The sequence below is a fragment of the Tamandua tetradactyla genome, chromosome 5, assembly GCF_023851605.1.
Source record: "Tamandua tetradactyla isolate mTamTet1 chromosome 5, mTamTet1.pri, whole genome shotgun sequence".
Taxonomy (NCBI): Eukaryota; Metazoa; Chordata; class Mammalia; order Pilosa; family Myrmecophagidae; genus Tamandua; species Tamandua tetradactyla.
In genome coordinates, this window is record NC_135331.1 from 136,056,822 (window position 1) to 136,082,617 (window position 25,796).

At 40.1% G+C, this 25,796-nt stretch overlaps 1 protein-coding gene across 2 annotated transcripts in view; it reads left to right on the forward strand.

Moving 5' to 3' along the window:
- The first annotated feature begins 5,395 nt into the window (after positions 1–5,395).
- SH3BGRL2 (SH3 domain binding glutamate rich protein like 2) overlaps positions 5,396–25,796 on the forward strand; it is a 72,480-nt gene continuing 52,079 nt past the window's right edge. The window contains exon 1 of one of the 2 annotated variants that reach the window (XM_077162300.1): positions 5,396–5,579. In XM_077162300.1, the coding sequence (XP_077018415.1) occupies positions 5,571–5,579 (9 nt within the window). In that variant the 5' untranslated portion in view covers positions 5,396–5,570. The other variant, XM_077162299.1, reaches the window with a different exon arrangement.

Genomic DNA, 25,796 nt, shown 5'->3' on the forward strand with positions numbered 1-25,796 from the left:
ATCCTCATGTGGGACATTATTCTCTGGAGTCTCCCTTTCTGGAAGCCCAGAGTTTTTCAGACCATCAATTTCTGGTTTCTTTATACACAAGGGTTCAGTTCTCATCTTTTCTCTTTCCTGTCATATTTTACTACAAGCTACAAGGAGAAGCCAGACTACCTTTTCCACATTTAGTTTGGAAATCTCCTCAGCTAAGTATCTTGGGTTGTCACCTTTAAATTCTAACTTCCATCCAATAGCAGTACACAATTTTGCAAGATTCTATGCCACTTTAAAACAAGGGTCACCTTCCTTCTAGTTTGCAATGGCACATTCCTCATTTCTCAAAGCTTTGTCAGAGATATCTTTAGAGTTCATATTTCTACCAACAGTCTCTTCAGAGCATTCTATACTTTCTTTATCAAGCTCCTCACAACTCTTCCAGAATCTTCCCCTTCTTGATTTAAAAAGCCATTCCAACATGTTTGGTATTTGCAAATATTGCAGCACCCCACTCCTGATACCAAAATCTGTGTAAGTTTGTAAGTTGCTGGAATGTGATATACCAGAAATGGAATGGCTTTTAAAAAGGAAAATTTGTGAGTTTACAGTTCTAAGGCTGTGAAAATGTCCAAATTAAGGCATCCAGGGAAAGATACCTTGGTTCAAGAAGGCCAGTGATGTTCAGGGTTTCTCTATCAGCTGGAGAAGGCATATGACAAAGTCTACCAGCTTTCTCTCCAGAAATCTTTGACGGCTTCCCTAGGGCTCTATCCGTTGTATTGGCTCTGTCAGTTCTGGTGGCTCTGAAGCTTTTTCCAAAAGGTTCACTCTTAAAGGGCTCCAGTAAGTAACCCCACCTTGAATGGGTGGAGACATATCTCTATGGAAACCATCTAATCAAAAGTTACCACCCACAATTGGGTGGGTCATATTTCCATGGAAACAATAAAAAGATTCCATCCAGATGAATGAGGATTAAAGGACTTGGCTTTTCTGGGGTACATAACAGCTTCAAACTGACACATGTGCCTACTGCTAACTGCCTCAGTCTTTCAATTTTCTATTTGCAAATTCCTGAAAGAGGAATTTTATGGAGTAGCATATTTTATCCTGGTCAAATATGTCATAAATTACTTTCAAGCTGCCACAGGTCATGCTTGGGCAAGCACATATATGTGGTCCCAGCATCTGTGGCTAGGTGGACTGGGGGTTTCCTTTAGAAGGGCTGTGGAATGGCAGACACTAAATGCCATAACTTAGGCAATATCCTAACCATAGTTCATGATTATAACAATCTTGAGTGGTAAGCATTATTTATGCTTATATTATAGACAAGAAAACTGAAGCTTAGAGTTATGTCCCAATTTGTACAAGGTACTAAGTGGTAGAGCTGTAATGTGAACTCAGGCTGCATAACTAACCAACAAAGTCAAAAACCTCATTTTCATTATCATCTTTCTTGACTTTGAGATTGAGTAACATTCTTTATTATTCTCTATGTCTTGAAACTTAAAAATATTCTCTTGGGTTCTGTGATACAGTACTCTTTCAGTTTCATATTTTTCTGATTGTTCCTTCCCTCTTTTTTTCTTTCTTTAATTTCTCTCCAATTCTTAAATATAGTTGTTCTCCAAGGGACTTTTCATGGTTCTCTCTTGTGTCTTTCTATACTTTTTCCTTGGGCAAATTCATAAGCTTCAACATATTTGGACATAGCCAGACCTCATGGTTTTTTAATGGGTTTCTTGAATAACCCCCAAGAAGTTTGTGGATAGAATTTAAGGGGTCCATGAACTTGAACAGGAAGAAATTCGCAGCTTTATATTTTCACTAAACTCTAACCAATATTTAGGAATTCCTTCAATTATGCATATAGCCAACAAACCGCTGTAATAGCAGCAACATGTGACTTTGTCACTAATAGAAATCACAGGTATTTTCATATTTTCTAGTTATTGCAAATATTTCAAAATTTTATTTTTCCTATTGCTATATCAAAATCATGGTGGCTATTAGACCCATCACTATATCTGGGTATTTAATGCATAATAAAGAAGTGTGTGTGTATACATATATATATATATATATATATATATTGCTATATCACAAATTTATGTGTTTAGTAGTTTGATAACTTTCTCAGTACAGTTTTCAGAACTCTTTTTTTTTTTTGGTAATCCTATGTCTTTTATATTCTGCATCCAGAAACTCTTTTTTGTTTAAGAAAGTTTCCACAGACTTCCTTAGATTGTCAAAGGGTCTTTGCATGCGCGTGTGCGCACACACACACACACACAAAAGCTAAGAACTCCTGCTTTGAAACACTCTAGCCAGATTGTCTACCATGACTTCTGAAAGGGATCCAGTACTAGGGATGCAAGAGCAACTTCCCTAAAGCTTAATGACCTACTCAGTTTCCTGAATCCTGTCTTCAAGTTTCAGTCACTTGTCCTATCTGTAGACTTGTCAGATCGGCATCTAATTCTGTCTGTGGTATGTTGAACTTGGCCCTCTAGCTGACATTCCAGATTGCTTTTCTCTTCCTAATCACCACTCCACCTTGTTTCCAAACTCTGGGTCTCTACCACATGGGTGGTGGATCTGGGTTCAAAAACCACACTTTGTTCTGCACATAAGCAGGGCAGAAAAGTAGGAGCTAATTATTACCATAGTAACCCTCTTGAAGTACTTCTGATCATATCCTTCTCTTCTTCAGAATGCTTACAAATTAAGGGCAAACTTCTCAGGACACTTTTGGTTAGAGGAAATTGAAATCCATTCAAGCCAGCTTGTGCTGGTTTGAAAGGATGCATGTTCCCTAGAAAAGCCATATTTTAATCAAAATCCCATTTCATAAAGGTAGCATAATCCCTATTTAATACTGTATGTTTGAAACTACAATCAGATCATTCCCTGGAGATGTGATTTAATCAAGAGTGATTGTTAAACTGGATTAGGTGATGGCATGTCTCCACCCATTTGAGTGGGTCTTGATAAGTTTACTGGAGTCCTCCAAAAGGAAACATTTTGGAAAATGAGAGATTCAGAGAGCGCAGAGAATGCTGTAGCACCATGAAGCAGAGCCTACCAGCCAGCGACCTTTGGAGATGAAGAAGGAGAATGCCTCCCAGGGAGCTTCATAAAATGGGAAGCCAGGAGAAGAAGTTAGCAGATGATGCCATGCTCACCATGTGCCCTTCCAGATGAGAGAGAAACCCTGACCCTGTTCGTCATGTGCCCTTCCACTTAAGAAAGAAACCCTGAACTTCATCGGCCTTCTTGAACCAAAGTATCTTTCTCTGGATGCCTTTGATTAGACATTTCTATAGTCTTGTTTTAATAGGGACATTTTGTTAGCCTTAGAACTGTAAAGTAGCAATTTATTAAATTCCCCTTTTTAAAAGTCATTCTGGCAGCTAGCAAAATAGAACACAGCTCAAGCAAGATGAGGAATTTATGCTAAGGATACAAGGATATCACACAGGCCTCAAGAGCAGGGATATAAGAAACAGAGTTGAACTATAAATGGGAATCAGCAAACTTTTCTCTAAAAAGCCAGATAGCAAACATATTAGATTTTGTGGATCATATGGTCACTGTCATCTGCAGCAGACAATACATAAGGGATGTGCTCCAATAAAATTTTACTTACAAAACAGACAGCTGACCAGATTTGATCCCTGGTTTGAAGACCACTGGATTAAAGCATTATCAGGATTCTCTCTGATATTCATCTCTGCCATCCTCCATGTGTTTGCTTTGTTGTTCTCTTCTCACGACTGGCTTCTTTGGTTCTCTTGGGTTTTCATGTGACAAATTTAGGCCAGAGAAAGTTTTCTTCCTCTCCCACTCCAATTCCAATTTCTTAAGATAGGGATGATGCCTGGCCTTGCTTAGGTTGGGTGCTCACCTCTAGACCCATCGACTTTGGCCAGGGGGTTGAGTCTTCCTCAATGAACATGGCTGTGAAGTACCAACCCCTACAACCTTTTGGATCAGAGAGATAGTAAGAGATCCCAGAAAAGGTCAAGGAGCTGGGCAGACAGCCAGGGTGAGTTCCTTGTTGCATTAATTCAAACTTACTCTTCCCTACCGGTTTCCATCATACCTCTCATTTCTCTCTCTGAAGCCAAATCATCTCCTTGTTGTTCTTCTCCCACATGCTGCATGTTCTTACTCTGCTTGGCCTGTGTCTGCCAGTTGAAATCCTACTTATTTTAAAGTCCCTTCTAAAAGGCCATCTCTTTTCCCTCTCTTTCCTTTATGTCTGCACAGCACTCTATGGGCATACCATGACTTATTCGGTGGATAACCCTGTACCTTTTACTTTGCTGGCTCAGGACTTGAGGTACTCAAATTTTAACCATTCTGGTTCCTTTCAAAGACTGGCTATAAAGTGTAAGCTATTTGTTGAGTTAAACTACACCTGTATAGCTGAACAATTCCAAACTGAAGAAAAATTTGATTTTTATAAAGACTTGCATTTACACAGGAAGCATGATAACTACTTTCAAGACAATTATATTTTATAAACATTTATTTCCAAATTTATGGTAACAAAACTAAAGTACATTTGCAGAGAGATATTAACCACAGCAAAACTCCATCTTACATTTTTGGACGTTAAGAAATAAAGTCCCATTAGGATTGTATTTTCTGTTATTGCCCTAAATTTAAAAAGAAAACCACAGAAAAGACACTTTAATGGGAGCAATAGGAAGGTTATAAACTGAGAAATATTCAAATTTGCTCTTCAAAAATAGTCTAAAATGCTAAGTATCTGTGCAAGAAATTTACCAAAGGGCCAGAGAGCTCAGAATCTAATTTCTTTCTTTCTAGAACTATTAATTAACATTGTTCCCAGAACAGTGCTAAACTCCCCTGCTGAAAGGAAGAAAGTAAATACAGTACTGCGGAAGAAAGCAGTTCACTTCCACAAAATCATGAGAGGCTTGTACTTTTGTCAAAATACAAAACACTGGCCCAAGAACCAGTCCTAAACTATTAGCAACTACATAAAAGGTTTTTATTTAACAGGAGTCTCCTGGGAGATTGCATTGGAATGTGCAGTAGTTCTGAAAAAGGCAAAGATTTGGCTCAATTGTAACTATTAGGTGCACAGAGGCGAAGCCATTGTGTAGGGTAGGGGTGGGACGGGTGGGGTCCTGATTTCCAGCGTTGATAGAAGGATTCTAATTTCTCTTGGCATTTATTTTTTCTACTGCCATTACAATTTTAGCAAGAAAAATAAAATATCGGTTGTGCTCTCATCTGGGTTTCTAATTTTCAGCGTTTGCGGAAAAAAGGAAACCTCTCATTTACCTAAAAGAAGCACCTTTCTGCAATCTCTAGAGCTGCTGGGAAAACAGAGGAAAGAGTCCAGCCCCACGGCCACCACCACCTGAAAAACAGGCCCAACCCATCCTGTGGTTTGCGGGCCGCGGGGGCGCAGTCCTGTCTCTTGGCGCGTTTCTCGGTGGCGATGCTCTAACCAGCAAACCACAACACAGAACCCAAGCTCGGACTTTGAACCAAGCTCTTTTGCCTAGTTTTTCTTTTTCCTCGTTCCGGGGGAGTCTCTCCACCCCATGGCTCAGGTACTTCCTGGCTTCTCCGGCTCCCCTCCAGCCACCTGCGCTCCAACAGGATTGACACACACTTAGGAGGGGGCTATAGTAAGCTCAGCCCACCAGCCACTTTGGGGAGAGAGCGAAACTACAACTCCCAGCAGGCCCCATAGCCAGCTCCCTCCTCCTCTCCCCACCCTCCACCTCTACCGGCGGTCGGGCTTTGCTGGGCTTTTATCCGCGGATTAGGCGGGAGGGAGCCAGATCCCGGAGATTTTCCCCGACGGGAGCTCTCTGCCGGGCGGCGGCTTAGAGCCGGCTTCTACTTCTGCGTGCGCGTCAGCCCGGAGCCCTCTGGGGCGTAGGGTCCGTCCCGGGCGCTACGAGAGGATGGTCATCCGCGTGTTCATCGCCTCGTCCTCCGGCTTTGTAGCGGTGAGCGCGGCGGGGGCCGGTCGCAGGCTGGGGTCGGGGCTGGCGGGGCAGGGGGCGCGGTTCCTGCGGGAGGCGCACGGCAGTCGCCCCTGAGCATCCCGCGCGCCGCTCGTCCTGCAGCTGGAGCCCGCGCGGGTGGAGGAGCCTTCATCCTTAGACTACAATGAGAAGGGCTGGAGGAGAGATGCGTGGCGGGGACCCTGGCTCACCTACAGGCCCATCCTGCGGGGCCTGAGAGGGAGAAAACGCGGCGGGTATAGTCCACTGGAAGCCCCTGGCTCTTAATTGTGTGGCTCAGGATTTTGGGTAAGGGGTTGTCCTAGAGCTTCGGAGGTCCCGGTTCGCGTAGTGTTTAATTTTTTCAGTTGGGACCGTTCAACTTGGTTATTTTCTATACCAGTTTCTTCAGCTGCTTGGCTTGCTAACGTAACTCCAGAACCAAACAAGTTAAAGCGGTTGATTGCACTCCCCCGCTTCTTCCCCGACCCCACATACATTTCTATAGTTTTTACCTGCGCAAAGAGAAAGGTAAACCAGGTCTGTTCTGAAGTGTTTTTTGTTTGTGTCACTTTTTTACCTAGTGTTTTATAAATATTTTTACATCTTTATGTAAATGTGTGTTTGTTTTCTTTCCTCTTGTAATGCTGCCATAAATTTCATCATGGGGACCTGTAAACTAGGGTCTGTTTATTTACTTAATTTTTAAACTACTTTTGTCTGGTGGATGTTCTTAATCTTCTAGGAAGATTTATTTTGTTTGGGAAGAAAAGTTTAATAGCCAGAGATGTCCTGATTATTGAGACATGTTTTCTTTAACCAAGAGTTAAAATATAGATTTAAGAGGCTCTTTGATGGAGATATATAATCAAATGCTTCAAAAAGTACATTATTGATTGCTTAAAACTTGGTCTGCCCAATTTCCTTCCCAGCAGTTCAACCAGATTGTTCCAAAATTTGTTTCAGAAGTGGGTGTTGTGGAATAAAATACTGTTTGCAAATCTTTATAATCATTAAGGCTTTGCAATTTCAACAGAAACCAACACTATACTACAAAGACCTCCATTTACTTTAGAAACAATAGGTGGGGAACTCCACCTTATCTTTTTGTGCCAGCCAAGCTGGTCCTCAGAATCCTGGTAGATAGTTTTTGGTGGTTCTAGTTCTAGTTCTTTGTGGTTGCTTAGTCATAACCTGCCTTTTATACATCTCCTCACTGAAACTACATTTCATATGTTTGGAAACCCCTACTATTTCATAGATAGGCATATTTTTTCAAATGCACGCCTTAGTAAGAATTCTAAAAAGCTTTTGGTTTCACCTTTAACTTGCATGCCTCAGTAATTGTTCCAATAGCATTTTATTGATTGTTGAAAGGGTACTTTAAAGTGTTAAGAAGCCTAGCCTACTCTGGGCAAATCAAAGTCAACACTTAAGGTAATTACTTGGCTTATCCTTTCAGTAGGTAGTATATCAAGATAGTTCTGGAACGCTGCAACTGCACTTCCTCAATTCCATTAATATATTTATTGCCTGCCTGCTATGTGCCTTTTTAATTTTTAAAGTTAATGTTATGCATTTGCAAATGAAGCTAGAGTTAAGAGACCAAAGTTTTAGTGGTGCTCCATCTCTGTCTTAGTTTCTCTTCGGTAAAAATGAAGGGTTTTAATGACTGAAATCTCAATTGCACACTAGTTTTAAAGTCCTTTAACTTTATCATTGGGTAAGTTTGGATAAATCCTTGTTACAGCTTCTTTTACTTTAACAATATAGTTATTAGCCTCAAGGTGAATTTAATCTTTCCCTTGGTCATTTTACTGTGGATGGCTTCGGTCCCTGCAGTGCGTGTTCTGACATGGTTTGATTTCAGCTGGAAGATGTACTCAGTTCCTACATACTTATAGCTTATAAAAACTAATGATCTCTTTTATTGGTCTGCTGTTTGAAGACCTAATCTTTTCTGCTCTCAAACTGTCATCATTCATTGAGTCTCCCAAATTGTAATCTTATCTCCTATGCCAGTACACAGTTTTTCTGTAGAAATATAATTTTGATAGTTTTTGTGATGTTACATTGATGTTCATAAGCAAGAATAATGATTACTCTAAGAAATAATGAAGTCATTTAGGTCACCTATTGGACTGGTGAGGTTAATGGTCCTTATAGTATCAAGCTTATAGTATGAAGCTTTGATGACATAGCCATAAAATATTGGGATATCAGCCACTTAATATTTTCTTTCCTGTAGTGTTGGGTTGACCATGGGCACTGTTTTATTCAGTGCCCAACCACTACCAACAAGCATGTGTGAAAACAATTTGATTTGTTGAAAGTCAGCTTAGTTTTAGCTGAAGTTTATTAAATCTCCAAGGAAGGAATGTGTTTTAGATTCTCAGCTGGTAAAACAAAACCTTACTGTGGTTTTGGCTTATCAGCGGGAATTTGTTGACTTAAAGTTTCAGAGGGTAGAAGGCTTGCTTCCTCTTGGGGTTGGCATCTTCTGGCTGGCCAGCAAGCTTTGGGGGATTCCTTGGATTTTCCATCATATGACAGTGCACATGGTAGTAGTGTCTTCTCCTTTCTCTTGGGTTCTTCTTAGGTTTCATTGACTCTCAGCTTTTGACTATTTCCTGTGGCTTTTTCTTCTGTGTTCAGTTTCCTTTAGTTATAAGGACTTTAGCCATCCTGGATGAAGGCTCACCCTCAGGTTTGACCCACCTCACTAATAGCATCTTCAAAGGTCTAGTTTATAAATGGGTTCATACCAATAGGGTTAGGGAGAGTTGGGACCTGAACTTGTCTTTTATGGGGGACATGATTCAAACTCCACAGAATATGATTAGAATTAGACTTAGCAAGTAAGTCACAGGAATTTCCACAAAGATGCTCTGTGACAACCAGCTATAGATTTAACTAGGCAATCTATATAGAGAAGCTCCTCATATTTTGTTCTGATTTCCCTGAGCTTTCCAGCTTCAGTATATAACAGTCGTAGTTGTAATAACTAACACGAACAGATGATTGCTCATTTATATTCCCCAGGTCCTGGTGAATTATACTTTTACTGGGAAGTGAAAATGCTGCCACATTATTTTGCTATGAATACCTGAAAATGAAATTTCTTATGTAGCTGTCGTTCATATTGTGATGAAGGACATTTTATTTCAGTTTTGAGAAAATTAGTATATTCCTAGAAACGTCATTTTAAAATTTAATTTATTCTGGGTGTACATCCGAAGGCAATGTCGTGGTAACCTTATACCAGAAGCATGCTAATATGATGTTTCAATTTTAAAACATTGCTATCAAATTACTTCACTCATTTGTTTATTCAGCAAGTATTTCCTAAGAGTCTGTTGCTTACCCAGTTCTGTCCTTGGTCTCTTGTAGGGACCTGGAGGAAAATAGAAAGGGTGGCTTCTGTCCTCAAGGAGTTCATAGAGCAGGTGGGGAGATAAGACAGGGAAGGTAAAACCAGCAGTAATAAAGTACATCCCAAGGACACATGCCTTTTTCAGGAACATTCTTACCAGAGAAAGAAATAATATAGGCAGCAGAGGGATTCATTGCAGAATGTCAGATAAGGAGGAAATGTGCCAGAAATCATAAAATATGCATGTGGGAGCCTTAGGCAGATGGCAGGGGGAAGGATTGGGTTAGATTTGGAACCTGGGAGAGGGTGCATGAGCCCACCTTGCTCAGGCTGGAAAGGGAGGTGTTTCAGATGGAAGGGTGTGGGCAGCAGAGGGACCTCTTGAGGAGAGGGTAGATTCTGGATCCCTGAAAAAAGCCCATGATAATAAACAAACTCCACACTATTCCAGGGGTTCTGAGATGTCTTCAGTATCTTCAGCTTGTTTGATGTCTGGAACCTTTTGTTCCCCAGGGAACAAGGTGCTATCTGGTAGGGAGGGAGCCCTGGAGTACGATTTTAGACAAATCTTTACCTCCCTGCTTGCCTTGCCTAACATTTCTATCTTTTACTCCTTGTTAAAGTTCCTGGGCTCAGTTGTTGGAGCTGGAAGAAAATAGCTTAAAATAATTTTTCTAGTGAAGTCTGGCCATCTCATTTTACAAAGAAGAAAACCTGGGCACAGAGGTTAAGTGTTTTAACCCAAAGTTATTTATGTCAGTCAGGGCAGAGCTGCAAGGTCTTCTGATTCCTGAAAGTGTTCATTCATGCATGTATTCACTCCTTCGTTCTGTTGTCATTGAGAATTGACTAAGTATTAGGCTCTGTGTTAGGTGCCACATGTTTATCGTGGTCAGGAGAACGGACATGGACTCTGCCCTTGTGGCACAATTTTTGGGCTAACACTCTTCAGTTCATACACATTTTCTTATGAAGTTAGAAAAATGGAATTTTGGCCAGGGCAGCAACTGCTCTTTCGGGGGGGGGGGGGGTGGAGGTAGAGGAGAAACACATTGAAACTATGCTGCCGTGTTTTGCATTTTGCAACTGTAGAATGCATTCCTTGCTGCTTTGTATGACTTATAACTACCTTCAAATCGCAACTACCAGTTAAGGAGTTGCATTGCCACAGAATGTATTCACTGAAGTTTCACTGTGTGAGGAAGACTGGGAAGAACGTTCCAAGACAGCTTAAAGTGAGGATGTGATCATGGAGAACAGACTAGATACTAATTCCTATGGAAGGTTTAATGTCAAAAGGAGCAAGTGAGAGTAAGCCTGGGCTCTTTAGGATCTTTAACTCATTGAAATCCTCTGAGCCACATAGTAAGGTAGTTATTTATGTCCATTTTACAGACAAGGAAGCTGAAGTTAACAAACCTGTTTGAGATTATAGTCAATAGTTGGTGGAAACCCAAGTCAAACCCAGGTGGGTGAGTTGCTCCAAGTTCTCCACTGGAGGCAGTGTCATGCCCTTGGGAGAAGACAGTACCAGGGATGGTAGACATCCTGCAGAGAACCCATCCAAATGTCAGTGGCCCCTGTTGAGAAGCAGTGCTGAACGGCATTGGCAGGAAGCGAGTGGAGCAAGGTTAGGGAAGTAGTGGGAGCATGTAGGAAATGATTAGAAGAAGCAGGAATAAGTTGGGGACAAGGGATAAATAATGTGGTTGTGATGGGAGGTCAGGCTGGAAAGATTGAAAAGAAAATGAGGGTAGAAGAAAAAAAGTGTTTGGGGCAAATGTATTGAATCTTAAAGTCAGCAGCTAGATAAGCAGTTATATGGAATTATGATTTATGTGTAAGATCTATTACTAGAAAGAGAGATCTGTCAATATCCGAAGTGAAGATCTGATCTCAGCTTTTCCCATTCATTATAATTTTCCCTGACTTTGGTATGTTTTTCCTATTCCACAATAATATTTTAAACTTGTAAATGTAATCAAGGTTATAGGCTTATTTTATGAATTTAGGGGCTTTATATCCATTTATATTGGGACACTATAAATGAGCATTTCAGTCTATTTGAGGAAACTAAATTTGCACAGATATTTATAATGTAAAATATAAGGTTGTTTCCATATTGCAGGAGTGTAAGACTGGATGAGTCTTGTTTTCTCCATGCTTTTCAATTTTTTCGGTCCAAAACAGAAAAGGAAAACAACTATTGTGGAGAATCAGCTGTTTAGTAGGAAGCAGTGGACATACTTACTCTAAAGAATATTTCTTCTTTAGATTTTTTCCATGATTAATTTATAAAAGTTTTTGAAATGAATTGTGTGTGTTTTTTTTTTCCCCAGTAAAGTTAGGAATGATTGACAGAGTGGAAAAAGTTTAGATTCTTAATAAATGTTTCACTTTCTTGAATGAAAATTAGTGTGACTTACTGGCTGTTAAGTATAAATAGTTTAAAATATATATATTTTTGAAATGCAAATTTTAAAAAGGAATCAACAGATGATCAGTTCAGCTGCTAGTTGTCAATTGTTTTAAAAATTGCCCTCCAACTTCTAAATTTAGAAGGAGACCCTTTCAGGTTTCAGCATTTTTTTCAACAGGCACTGCTTTAACCTGTGTTATTTTAGCTGCAGTTTACTTAGTTAGAAACTTGGTGTTCTAATTTAAATTACAGTTCTCTATTGATCATTTTTCTGTGATTAATTATATATTATACCATCTGGCCATTATGCAAAAAAAGGACCTTAACCTTCCAAATTGGACGTTAAGTGATAAATTTCCCTCTTCCTGTGAAACGGTAGATGCTCATTAACATAAAAAAGAAATTTTCCATGTTTGATTACGGACAACTGACTTTTCTTGGATTACTTTGTAGTTGTAGCTTAAGAACACGGCTTTGCACCTTTCTGTTGAGTGTTTTTTATGCCAGTAGTGAGTATGTACCATCATTGCTTGGTTTCTGGGGCATAGACTGGACCACTCGGAGAGGTAGGGATAGGGCAGAATAATTTGGGAGACTGGAAATGGACCAGCTAGCTACTGAGCAACTCATTTAAGGCAGTGCAGGGTTTCCATTAGGTCCCCTCTCCTAACTGATTTGTCTGAGTTAATCTGCCTGCAATGGCTAGTTATTCGGGAGTAGGGCATGGTGATTTAAAAGATCAGTGTTGTTACCACTTTTATATTTGATATTTTTGTCCTTCCAAACTCCAAAAAAGAAATCAATCTCGGAAAAGCACTTAATTGAGTGTTCCCCTTATGGACTCATGGCGGATTTGTGTAGGGCGGAAAGCTGAACTTGGGTGCCAATGTGTAGGCACACGGCGCCCCACCTACTCACAATCCTGAGTACTTTTAGGCCGGTGCAGCCCCTGGGAGACTGGAACACCTTGGTGGGGCCCCCGGATGTGGTTTCTTTTGTTAATGATCTGCAGCTTGTTCCTGAACCGAGGTGACTGTTGGGCTGGCTCAGGCCCGACAGCATCTCTGAACGTGCTGGGCCAGGGCGAGGTGTACATCAGGGTGTGTCTGCCTTGTGGGGCCATGGTGGGCTTTGTGCCAGCACTGCCTCGGAGCTGCCAGGGCAGGAAGTGGAATGCTGGCCATGGCTGAGGGCAGAGGTTTCTAACTACTTCAGGATGCATTTTCCATTTCCTCTTGATGATGGCCCAAATCTAGAAATGGCTTTTTGCCATCTGGGATCTAGTGACTTTGAGAGTAAGGGAGACCCAATTAGGTGGCTTGCTTGACAAGTCAGTTGAGTGGTATTTGATAAATGCATGTATACTTCAAGTGAGCAGCTCTTGCATGCCAATCCAGTATTAAAAACAAAATAAAACAAAAAACTCAAAGCAACAATGACCAGCATAGCTTTTGAGTTAGTTTGTTTACCTTCTGTGAGTTGCACAGAGAGTGGGAGTGTGGTGTTTTTCATTCATGACATTCCTATGTAGATTGAAGCTTGCTGGTTCTCTTCTTTAGTAGTTGCATTCACTGGGACTGTGACAGGAGTTTTGGGTTATACTGTCCTTTAATGATCAGTAACCTGTTTACTAGCTGAACTAGGTGTTTGGGTTGAATCCATGCTGATTTATTTTATTTTGGAGTCACTTTGTATTCAATTCAAACATCTACTTCTGCTCCATCTATGGGCAATCTATCATTGCAGTGCAGTGTAGCACCGTGGTTAATTCAAGGGCTGAAAGTACAAATCGTATCTCTGCCACTTACCAGAAGTGTGATCTTAGGCAAGTAACCTCAGTCTCTTCATTTGTAAAAGTGGCATAGGAATGATGCCTATACTATTTCTATGAGCATTAAATGAATGACTTATTCCACATAAAGTATTTAGCAATGTGCCTGTCCCATCATGAGTACACATAACATGCATTATAACAGCAGTGTCATCTGTACTAGTAGTGATACTAAAAATAAAAAACCGTGGCCTTGGACCGTGTAAGATCTTTAATTAAGAAATTATGTTTGTAAGTCAGGGAGGTATGCTGATATAATTTTAGGACAGTTTTTTGTTTGTTTGGTTGGTTTTTTGGCATGGGCAGGCTCTGGGAATTGAACCCAGGTCTCTGGCACAGCTGGCAAGAATTCTGCCACTGAGCCACTGGTGTACCACCCTAGGACAGTTTTAATAAATGTAAGTATGAAGAGTTTTCTTCTTAAACTTTAGTTAATAACTTTATAATTTGAGCAGGTTATTTCACAAACATGCTGCTTAGAGTTCGACTGTAATTTTTGAACATTTTATAGGTATACACAGCAAGCTGGATATGAACCAGTTAAACCATATTTATTCACTGTTATGGTAGTTTGAAGCTGTATGTACCTCAGAAAAACATGTCCTTACATTTAATCCATTCCTGTGGGTGTGGGTCAGTTGTAAGTAGGACGTTTTGATGAGGTTCCTTCAGTTAAGAAGGTGTGGTCCATCTCAACCAGGATGGGTCTTAATCCTGTTACTGGAGTCCTTTGTAAGAGAATGAAATTCAGATAGAGAGAGAGCAGGCCACAGGAAGCAGGAAGCTGAAACAGAATCAGTAAGAGAAGGAAGAGACCAGTGAGATACCACCATGTGACTTGCCATATGATGAACTAAGGAACACCGGCAGCCAGCCCCCCAAATTCACAGTCTTCGGGAAGAAAGCATGACCTTGATGGTACCTTGATTTGGACATTTTCCCAACGTCAAAATCATAAGCAAATAAATTCCCATCGTTTAATCTGACCCATTTTCATGGTATTTGCTTGAGCAGCCTGGGAAATGAGGGCATGTGGTCACTATTTTTTTGCTGTCCATAGTAGATGGTCTTAGAGTTCTGGCTTGATTTAAGGCTTTGCAAACTTGACAAATAGATTTCGCCCCAAATGACAGCTCTGACTGATGGATAGTGTCCTCCTGGAATCCTGGGGAGAGAGGTTTGGGAGCTTTGGCTGGAATCAGCAGGAAAACAGTGTCATTGATTGTGGGTGTCTCCTTTGGAGGAGGGAGGATCAAGACTTAAAGCACAAATTTTCTATCCCTGTCTTAGATTCTGTACAGTTGGGTTTTGTCTTTCAGATTCATTTAACTAAATGTAGAGTGTTTTGAGTCTGTGAGTAACAGGGAAGAGGAATCAAAGACACTAGGCTGACTTGATAGATAATAAATATCCTTTGCACACATCCTGCCTTGTCTGTCACCTCATATCTGGGAATAGGGCCAGGATTTCTGTGTTTAATGAAGATGATTAGTACATCCTAGGAAAGACAGCGGTCATCCTGACTATGAAACTGAGTACTGTGAATATTCAGTGGCTGGGTACTTTCAGATCTGGCACTTGGGCAGGTGGATGGTGGTAAGAGAAAAAGTAAGCATGCTTTGTGGTAAAAGGTTGTGGAGACAGGAAAGGGAGAGAAACTCTGGAATAGGTGGACTCTAGGATGTATGTACCTGTGCACTATGTTGAGCTTTGGAGCATTGAAAGGTCAGGCAAACAGTTGTCTACTTGTGCTCAGAAATGTGGTAGGGTTTTTCTTGCAGATTGTTTAACCTTTGCAATTGCTTATAAATCGTGCTTTATTATGCCATTTTACAAAGCAGAATGTTGAGGCACAAGGTTATTAATTATCATGCCCAGAATCATTCAGGATCATTCAGTAGAGAAACTCAGATTCAGACCCTGTCTTCTGCTTTTGTGCCCAGGGCTTTTTTTTCCATTGTCCCATTTTACCCACCAGAAGAGCCTCTGACCAGAGACTAGCCAGAACCTAGATCATGCTGATTCAGAAAGCAGACTAGGATAACCGTGAATGTGTTCAAGCTATAGAAAGGGGGTGGGGTGGGGGGATACCTAGAGAGCAGTTTCAGGGGCCCCCTTGAGCTGCTGAGCAGGTGATTGTAGTAGGCAAGGTGTACTTCGGACACATGAAAGAAAGCAAGGGCTTTGCCTCTGCAGAAACTGATAAAAGCTAAAAGGAGTATACGCTGAAATGAAAAACTAATAATTGGTGATAATAACTACCATTCATACCATGGGCAGGAGGTATGCTAGGGACTATGTGTTTGTTACTTCTAGTCTTTAAAGAAACTTTGGTGTGGAAGCCATTCATATTCTCTCTTCCTCTCTTTTCTCTAAAAGAAGGTGGTTGGAGGGGAGAGAGATGAGGACTTACGTGAGTGCCAGCATACTAAGTCTAAAGGGAAGGATGCAGTCAACATACATACCGAGGGAAGAGGTCCTCCTCTTGATGAGGGTCTGCACAGTGCATAAGCTTTATCTGTCCAGTTTAATTGTTCCAGGATGGTTTATTGCTACCACCTCCCTTTCTAAGATCAGATTCTTTACATGTGATTTGCTAACAGAGCCTTATAGGCTTGATAAGAAAATAAAATATAGTAGATAGAAGAAAATTGTGTCATGCAAGTAAGCCGATGAATGGAAAGAATGTGGATTTTTGTGAGCAGAAAGACCTGGGTTCAAATTATGACTCTGTCTTCCTAATTGGCAAGTCCCTTAACTTCTCTGAATATCAGGATCCCGTTTTATAAAGTTGTTGAAGCTCAATTAAATAGCAGACATTGTTATATTATTATGACTGTTAATTAAATTAAGTGGGCAACAATTCTTTGGTCTTTTATGTGGGTTTTTTTTCAACTGTAAAGTAGCTATTAAGATTTAATTAAGGGAGGGAAAGAACACCTTGTTCCTATAATTAGAAATAGATTCTGAGTAGATGGAAAATTTCCTTAGGAAGACCTGAAACTGACATTGTTTATTAGGGTTAGTGTAGGCCAGAGGTAGAGACTGGTTGCAAAGGCTAGCAACCCCCTCTCTTTTGGATTGAGTTGATGTTTCAAAAATTTTTGAGCAGATAGTTAAATACTAGGAGATGCCTTTCTCTCTTACGTATACAATCTGAATTTTCCGCTCCCTTTGAGATATCCAAAGATGTCTTGACCCCAGACTTCACAGCATGGCATCAATCACCAGAGCTGGGTAGCTGTAGTCCCTTTTAGTGGGGCATGTTTGGGTCTCCGCGTTTCCTGGTCACTCTGCTGCCTTCCCACCTCAGCCATTCTTTCTTGAGCTTGTGTTCTTCCTTTACTTCTAATAGGAAGTATTTTTCGACCTGTCTACCACAGGTGGAAACCACAAGATGTATTGATCGGGCTATATATATTTCAGAAGAACAAGAGCTAGCTAGTGTAGTTGTATGTATATGTGCATGTGTGCATGAAAGGAAGGAAAGAATGGCCTTAAATGTTTATTCTGTGTTGGCTTCATTCCTTTGGGTTAACTGATGACCCCTCTGGGCATTTGAATTTTCAAGTCTTTGTGGAGGCTAATTACAAGGGAGTAAAAAAGTGCCTCTCTATTTCCTATCTGTGTTTGGTGCTGATTTCCTAGTAACTATAATCTCTGAGAATTAACTACTGCTCTGAGGACTTATACTCTATATTCAAACTTGAAAAACTTAATAATGAAGTTGATGAAATCCTAGCTAAGTCAGGTTTTCTCAACAGTGGTACTGTTGACATTTGGGGCAGGATAATTTTAGGTTGTGTGTGGCTCTCCCATGCATTGTAGGGTGTTTAACAGCATCCCTGGTCTGTACTCACTGGTGCTAGTAGCACCACCCACACCCCAGTTGTAACAACCAGAAATGTCTCCACACACTGTCAGGTGACACCTGAGGAACAAAATCACCCCAGGTTGAGAACCACTGCTCAGGGCTATAATAGAGATAAAATGCCCATAGTATGAGAAGATTCATTGTATATCAAAGATTGCTTTAAAACTATAAGGAACTGAAGAGATCATTTAATTCATCTTCTTGAGATGCAGTGTGAGCTGTTAAATGACCAGTTGAAGTCTCCATAGCTTTATGATTGTTCAAGTCTACACACCTTTCAAGCTCATAATCCATTGTCCTGATACTTCTAGAGTGGTGAATTGTGGACAGAGAATGCTACGTTGGAAGTTGGGAAACTTGAAGTCTAATTCTGGTGGTGTCATTTAATCCATTTTGTATCTTTAGACAAGACCAGCTTCTCTGGGCTTCAGGTTTCTCATAGTGGTGCTGTTTTTAAATTGAGGTATAACATATGCCATGAAACTCACCCTTTTAAATTATACAGTTCATTGTATTTTAGTATATTCACAAGGTTGTGCAGCCATTACCACTATCTAATTCTAGACCATTTTCATCACTCCAAAAGGAAACCTGTACCAGTCACTCCCCATTTTCCCCTCCCTCCAGTTCCTGGCAACCACTAATCTACTTTGTACCTGTAGGGATTTGCCTGTTCTGGATATTTCGTATAAATGGAACCATCACTATGTGGCCCTTTGTGTCTGGCTTCTTTCACTTAGTCTGTTTTCAGGGTTCATTCATGTTGTAGAATGTATCAGAACTTCACCTCTTTTAATAGCTGAATAATGTTCCATTCTAGGAAATAGCATGGTTTGTTTACTCATTTGTCCGTTGATGGATATTTGGGTGTTTCTTCTTTTTGCCTATTATGAATAATGCTGCTGTGAACTTTTGTGTACAAGTTTTTATATAAGCATGTCTTTGATTTCCTTGGGTATATACCTAGGAGTAGAATTGCTAGGTCATAGGGTAACTTTATGTCTACCTTTTTCATGAACTGCCAGATTTTCTCTATAGTGGCTGCATCACTTTGCATTCTCTCTGGCAATATTGTTGAGGATTCCAAATCCTTGCCAACCCTTATTATTGTCTGTCTTTTTAATTGTAACCATTCAACTGGGTGTGTAGTGGCATCTTGTGGTTTTAATTTACATCATCTAATGATGAATGATGGTGATTTTTTAAAGAGTTGTTTTGATTATTTTTTAGAAAGATCTCTTCTAGCTCTAAATGTTAATTTTTTCTCTTATTCCACATGCAAATGAATACTAATAACACAAGAATTGAGTCTTAAGGGTATATGTATTTTAGAAACGTAATCGGTATTTTAGAAACATACGATTACCTGCTGTTATTCAGAATTGTGTTCAGCCATGTTCAGGATGCAGAACAAGGTTAGGCAATATTTTTTCTTCCAGAATAATTCATAATCTGATTGGAGAAATAAAAGATGAACCCAGAAAATAGAGAACAATGTGGGGTCATATGGAATATAATGCTAAAGTTACTTATGCCATAGATAAGTCACAAGGGCAAGTATATTTATTTGTATAAGAGCAAAGAGAGTCATTCACAGCTACACAGAAAAGTAACAACTCTTGAGTTGGGAAGATGGCTTTTTTTTTTTTTTTTTTTTTTTTTAGTTTCTAGAAATTTTCATTTAAATAAAAGGCTCTCATGGAAAGTTAAAGACTGTTTTTCCAAAATGTTTTGTATGAGCTTGTGAACTAGAGCATTTCTTTTTTCTTCAAGAAATGAATTTGCTTTGTATATCCATCTGCCCTTTATTCTAGACTGGATGCCTCCTTTTCCATTTGTACCTATTTCCTGTAGTGTGACATGAAGGCCAAAAGTAGGTGCTCTGTAGTTATTTCCACAGTGATATTTTAATAGGAAATCTGGCTGTAGGAGATAATTAGTAGGGATGAGATGATTAATAATTTAAGCGTTGAATTCCTTTTCCATTAACTAAAAATAAAAACATTATCCTTTGAACATGAGTAAGTCTGTGTCTTATTTTCAGAAAGCCTAGATGGACTTCAGTGCCCTTCAGAGCTCGTATCTTTAAGGCCCAATTTCCTAGCTTGGCACCCTGAGCCCTCTGTGATCTAGTTCTGATCTCCTTTTGCAGCATTTTCTCTCACTACTCTCCTAACTGCTTTATAAATATACCAGACTTTTTTTTTTCCTGTTTCTGTGCCCTTCGTCATGCCATTTTCTTTGCCTTGACTGATGGTGTTCCCCCTGTACTGTGACTCATTAGATTCACTCCTTTCTTCTAAGACCAGGGCCAATGCCATTTCCTTCGTTCCCCCCTCTAGCCTAAAAGGATTCTGCTTCCACAGCCCTCCATGGCACAGCCTGTGGAACCCCTCTCTTGTGGCCTCAGTACAGTCCCTCGTTGGTTGTAATTATTTTGTATCCAGGTTGTTTTCACTACCGGTTTCAAAATTCTTAGAGATCAGGGACTGTTTGTTTATTTTTTTAGCCCCCTATGTTCCCAATAGACAACTTGGTGTGTAGTGTGTTTTACTGAATGACCGAAAAAGACATTGTTTTTGTGGTTTCCACATCAACACTCATGTACGGTATTAAATCGATTCAAGAGTTTTTGACCACACCAAAGTGAGAACTGGGGTGCTGTAGGTAGGTAGAAGTTTGCTTTAGGAAACGTAAAGGCTGTGAGGACACGATTCATTTTACTACCTCTTAAATAAGTGGCATGAAGGATTCTATGTTATTACAGATAATTTTAATTTAGTATCACTTCTTTAATCTAGATACCAGAATTCTAGAACCCCTGTGTAGAATGAAGCTGGAAACTTAGAAGGAAGCAGTAAAGCCACTGAGAAGCAGTTGTGTATTTTACATTTTGTTGGACTGGGGACTGCCTTTAAGGCCACAGTCTTTGGCCCAAGTGAGAGAACCACAGGGGAACCTCCGAGAAGTGACCACTGACTTTACAAAATGGAAGCACATTTTGGAGCTTTGTTTGGTATATAGTAAAACAACACAAATTTCACACATAAATGAACTCTGAAAATGTCAGTGTATCACTTTTCAGATACAAATTTGAAATTTTGTGCAATTTCAATATTTGTGCAACTAATTTGTGCAAATATTAATCATAATGAGGAATCTGTTCAGAATAGGTTAGATCGGATTTGGCATATTTTGGTTTAATGCACTCGTGTTAGCATTTCAGGAACATGTACCATGCATTTTGAGATTTCTGAACTAGAAATAGTTTAAATAAAATAATAGTATATTTGTGTTTAAAGAGGTAAGCTTCAATTACACAGAAACCTTAATTTTCAATTCTGGGACAAAGTAATTTATCTGCTCCTAACTCTTATCCCACCTTGCAACACCTTTTTAGCCTTTTCTTTCCCCCTCTCTACCTTTCTCCTACAATACCTGTAACCTTTTTTCTCATCATCCTAGGAATTGTCCTTTATGCTTTTCTCCTTTTTATATTTCTAATGTGTTGCTTTTGTTCTTTGCTTAAATATCACCATCCTCATAGCCTTGCAGCCTCCTTGTTGCGCCTTCCCAAAGAGCCACCTGCTGGTGGCTGGCTGCCCTTCCGGAGGGTCTCTGTTAATGGCAATTTCATACTGAAGTTACTTGTTGGCAAGTCCTGGCACTGCATCAAAGCAGAAGCCTCCGTTCCCTTAGTGCCTAGGGCAGTGTCTGGTACATCACAGTGCCTCGTAAACACCTGTTGAGTGAACAATGGCTCCTGGACCTTTTTAAGAGGTTTTTTTTTTCCTTTGTGCTGGTACTGGCTCGCTCTCTGTCTTTAATTCTCTTCTGTTAATTTCTCCATTGGTTGGTTTGCATCAAGATGAAAGGGAGAATTGTGTGGCTGAAGATATAGAGGATTTTGAGATATAAGAGACAAAAATGTGGAGGCATTTTTCAGGATGAACTGCCTTACATGGAATGGAGACATCAGGGGTCCTCTGTGGGAGGGGCAGATGCCTGTGGAGATTGGAAAAGCTCCCAGTGGCGATTGTGCAGTACCAAACAGAGTTGAGGGTTCAGCTGAACTTAAATAGTTGGAACTTTCAGTGGACAAGCATTGCTTAGAAAGCCCAAGGAGTACCCAAGACAGGGGAGACTCCCTGGAATGCTTGTAAGAGTACCCAGACTTTCTCTTAGCCATATCAATTTATGTCTATTATGGAAATGTGGCCTAATTATATGATCCCCTATAAAATGTAGTTATGAAGATGATCTGCTTCTCTCCACCTCTCCAAATGATTTTAAAATCTAAATAGAGGTGGTTTCTAGGTCATCTAAGATGGCTTTTCACACATGATTGAGAATTGACTGAGGTAGAAATGAGAACAACATATTCCCCAAAACACTGTGTTGCCGAGTTGCAGCATCTTTGGGCATCGATAAAGGCATGGACCTTGGCTGAAGTCCTGTAATTCTTACCCGTGGAAACTACTGTGCTCAGCAGGATTTCCTCCTTACTGCAGCGGAATTTGACAATTACAGTGAGTTTTGCTGGAGTAGCTCTTCTACAAAGTATTGTCTAATTAACAGGAAGCCTGTGCATATAATTTTCAGAGAGAATCTCATAAAATAATGGCACCCTGAATTCATCATTTAGGCTTGTCTGACTTTTTACTTTAAGAAAATAAACATGCAGTCTTGACAGGGAATATAAAAACAATAAAATCAAGCCACCCACATCTTTCTTTCCAGGTTTCTGCTAATGTTTTGTTATGGCTTCACATCTCTCAGTAATGCAGGTTTTCTTTTTAATGCAAGCTCAAAGGAGTTTGTTAATATGCATGTTGACAGAGAAACTAGTTAGAGACATTTATATCGTATCAAGCAGGTGGGGAAGAAGATAAATCAATTGACAGCTATTTGAGGAGCAGGTCCAAAGAACCCACGTGACTGCACCCCATGAGGGATGCAGATGCGATACAGATGTGGTCTTCATCCTCCAGAGGAATTTACAGTCAACTTGGGGAAAGAGGCTTAGACACATGCAATTCTCATTACAGAGTGACAGTACTAGGCTGTACATCCTTAAAGGATAAGGTGGTAGTGACTGTGGGTATAACGGGAGTTTGGTGAAGGGGATTTCTGAGAAGAGAGTTGTTTGAGTAAGTCACTTCTCAACCTCAGCACTGTTTGCATTTTGGCTGGATAATTTGTCATAGGGGGCATCCTGGGCATTGTAGCAGCATCCATCCATGGCCTCTACCTAAGAGCCAGTAGCATTCCCTCCTCCCTGCATCCCCACCACCCAATAATAGCAATCAAATCCAGACATTTGTCCTCTGAGAGACAAAATCATCCCAGTTGAGAACCACTTGACAGGCTTAGTTAAGTGTGAAGATTTGGGGCTGAGCTTTGAACAATATGTAAAACTTGGGTGGGAATGTAGATTATATGGTGACAATTTAAATGGAAAGAAACCATTTAAGTGAAGACCCATGTGCTTGTTCCACATTTGGTTAAATCTTCACACAGGGCACTATTCTCTGGGGGTCTCCGTTTCTGGAGGCCCAGAATTTTCCAGAACTTCAATTTCTAGTTTCTTTGTACCCAAGAGTTCAGTTCTCAACTTATCTTTTCCTGTCGCATTTCACTATAAGCTGTGAGGAAAAACCAGGCTGCACTTTCGACATTTAATTTGGAGATCTCTTCTGCTAAATATCCAAGTTCATGGCTTTTGAAATCTTCCTTCCAGCCAAAGCCACTAGTCAATTTTGCGAGATTATCTGCTATTTTAAAACAAGGATCACCTTCCTTCCAGTCTGCAATAGCACATGCCTCATTTCTGTCTAGAGCCTGGTCAGAAGTATCTTTAGAGTCCATGTTTCTACCAACAGTCTCTTCAAAGCATTCTAGGCCTTCTCTATCAAGCTCCTAACAATATGTCCAGATTCTTCCCCTTATCCATTTAAAAAGCTGTTCCAACATGTTTGGTATCTGCAAACCACAGCAGCACCCCACTCTTGGTACCAGAATCTGTCTAGTTTGCTAGCTGCCAGAATGCAGTATACCAGAAGCGGAAAGGCTTTTAATTAAAGGGGAATTTAATAAGTTCTAGTTTACAGTTCTAAGGCTGAGAAAATGTCCCAATTAAACAAGTCTATAGAAATAGTCAATCTTAAGGCATCCAGGGAAAGATACCTTGGTTCAAGAAGGCTGATGTAGTTCAGGGTTTCTCTCTCAAGTGAGAAGGCACATGGTGAACACAGCCAGGGTTCCTCTCTCATCTGGAAAGGCACATGGTGAGCACGGTCAGGGTTTCTCTCTCATCTGGAAGGGCACATGGTGAGCATGGCATCATCTGCTAGCTTCTTCTCCTGGCTTCCTGTTTCATGAAGCTCCCCAGGAGGCATTTTCCTTCTTCATCTCCAAAGGTCGCTGGCTGGTGGACTCTGCTTCTCATGCTATGTCGTTCTGCTCTGCTCTCTCTGAATTGCTTTCATTCTCCAAAATGTTTTCTCTTTTATAGGGCTCCAGAAACTTATCAAGACCCACCCAAATGGGTGGAGACATGTCACCTAATCCAGTTTAACAACCATTCTTGATTAAATCACATCTCCAGGGAGATGATCTGATTACAGATTCAAACATACAGTATTGAGTAGGGATTATTCTGCCTTTATGAAATGGGATTTTGATTAAAACATAGCTTTTCTAGGGGGCATACTTCCTTTCAAAACAGCACAACCCGTAAGTGCTTGCATATGAGCACCTACTGCTGTAAGTGCTTAGAATATCTTGGACGGATATAAGTACAGCAGTTGAGGGTAAACATTTACAAAGTTTTATAGCAATTTTACAGAGTAATTTTACATCCCTTGACTATAACAATGAAGACTTTGGGCTTCTGTTTTGCATGTATTATTTCAATTTTTGAGAAATTAATTTTCTTATATTTTATAAAAGCACCTGTTTGTGACAGTTTAATTTCTTGTTATTTTCATTATTAATTTTCTAATCTTTCACCACTGATAATTTGAGAAGCATTGAAGCTCTGACCAGACTGAACTGAGGGTCTGTGGAGGAATAATAAGATGGGTTGGAAGTGGTCCAGATGACTTCTGAGATTTTGCAGGGCGTCTGACACATTATAAGCTCAATAAATATTTTCTGGATGGGTGAATACCTGGAATCTTCAGGCAAAGGAGAATGGCCTGGGAATAGGGAGGAGGGATTGATATTTGTGAGATGATGGTAACTTTTAGAAAGGTATCTTGATGTCATTTACTTTGTCTCTGTGGTTTTTGTCTTTTTGTCATCTGATTTTTCCCCTTTAGAGACCTTCTCTCATCACTTACCCTTGGCCCATAATTTTGAACTGATAATTGCCTATTTGAAACTGTAATTTGTACATTTTAGAACTCATGTGACAAATTATGTACATTTTTCCCCCTTGTGACTTGTAAAATTTTTAATATCTTTAGCCCAAAGTAATTGTGTGATTATTTCATAGCTATCCCTTAGAGAAATAAAGGATAGTGCATTTTGGTTCATTGGCTTTTCTGTGAGCAGATAAATGTCTGTTCCTTTGGCACTGTGCACTATGCTCTATGGTGGATTTGTTATGTCCATGTGTACGCCTAGTTTGGATTCCTGTTTGGACCCAGGGAAAATGGTGGTGTGAGGTTGTGAAGGCTGGTTGCTTAGATTGTGGCTGTGGGTTTGTCCCTTGTCTTCTCTAGGAAGCTTTGGAGAACTTTAGTTTGTTGCACACACATCAGTTGCTTTTGTTTCAGAGGCACCTATCACTTATTTTCTCTTGCTCCCCTTTTATTTCTTTGACTATATTAAGCATACTTGTTTTATATTTTGTGTCTGATAATTTCAGTATCTGAACTGTTAGTAGTTTTTTCCCCCCCTTACTATTTTTGCAGGTCTGTCTCAGTCTGCTTTCTCTCTTTCGTGGGAATTCTTAACTTTTGAATATTAACTGCTTCCTTGCTAATATCTTTTTTTTTTGCATGCTGTGTGTTGGGGGGTCACATTTCATTCTTTTTCCATGTGACTATCCCGTTATTGTAGCACCATTTGTTGTTGTTGTTGTTATTTTTTCCAGGGGGAAGTGCATGGGCTGGAAATAGAACCCAGGTCTCCCACATGGCAGGCGAGAGTTCTGCCACTGAACTACCCTTGCACTCCCTTGCTAATATCATGAAACTAATTGCTTTAAATGTTATATGGAGCATAAGAATTTGTGTTTTCATTTGGGATTAAGGTAATGGGACAAGAGTTATTGGTTTTTCAACTTCTGAATACATATTTTGTGGCAGAAT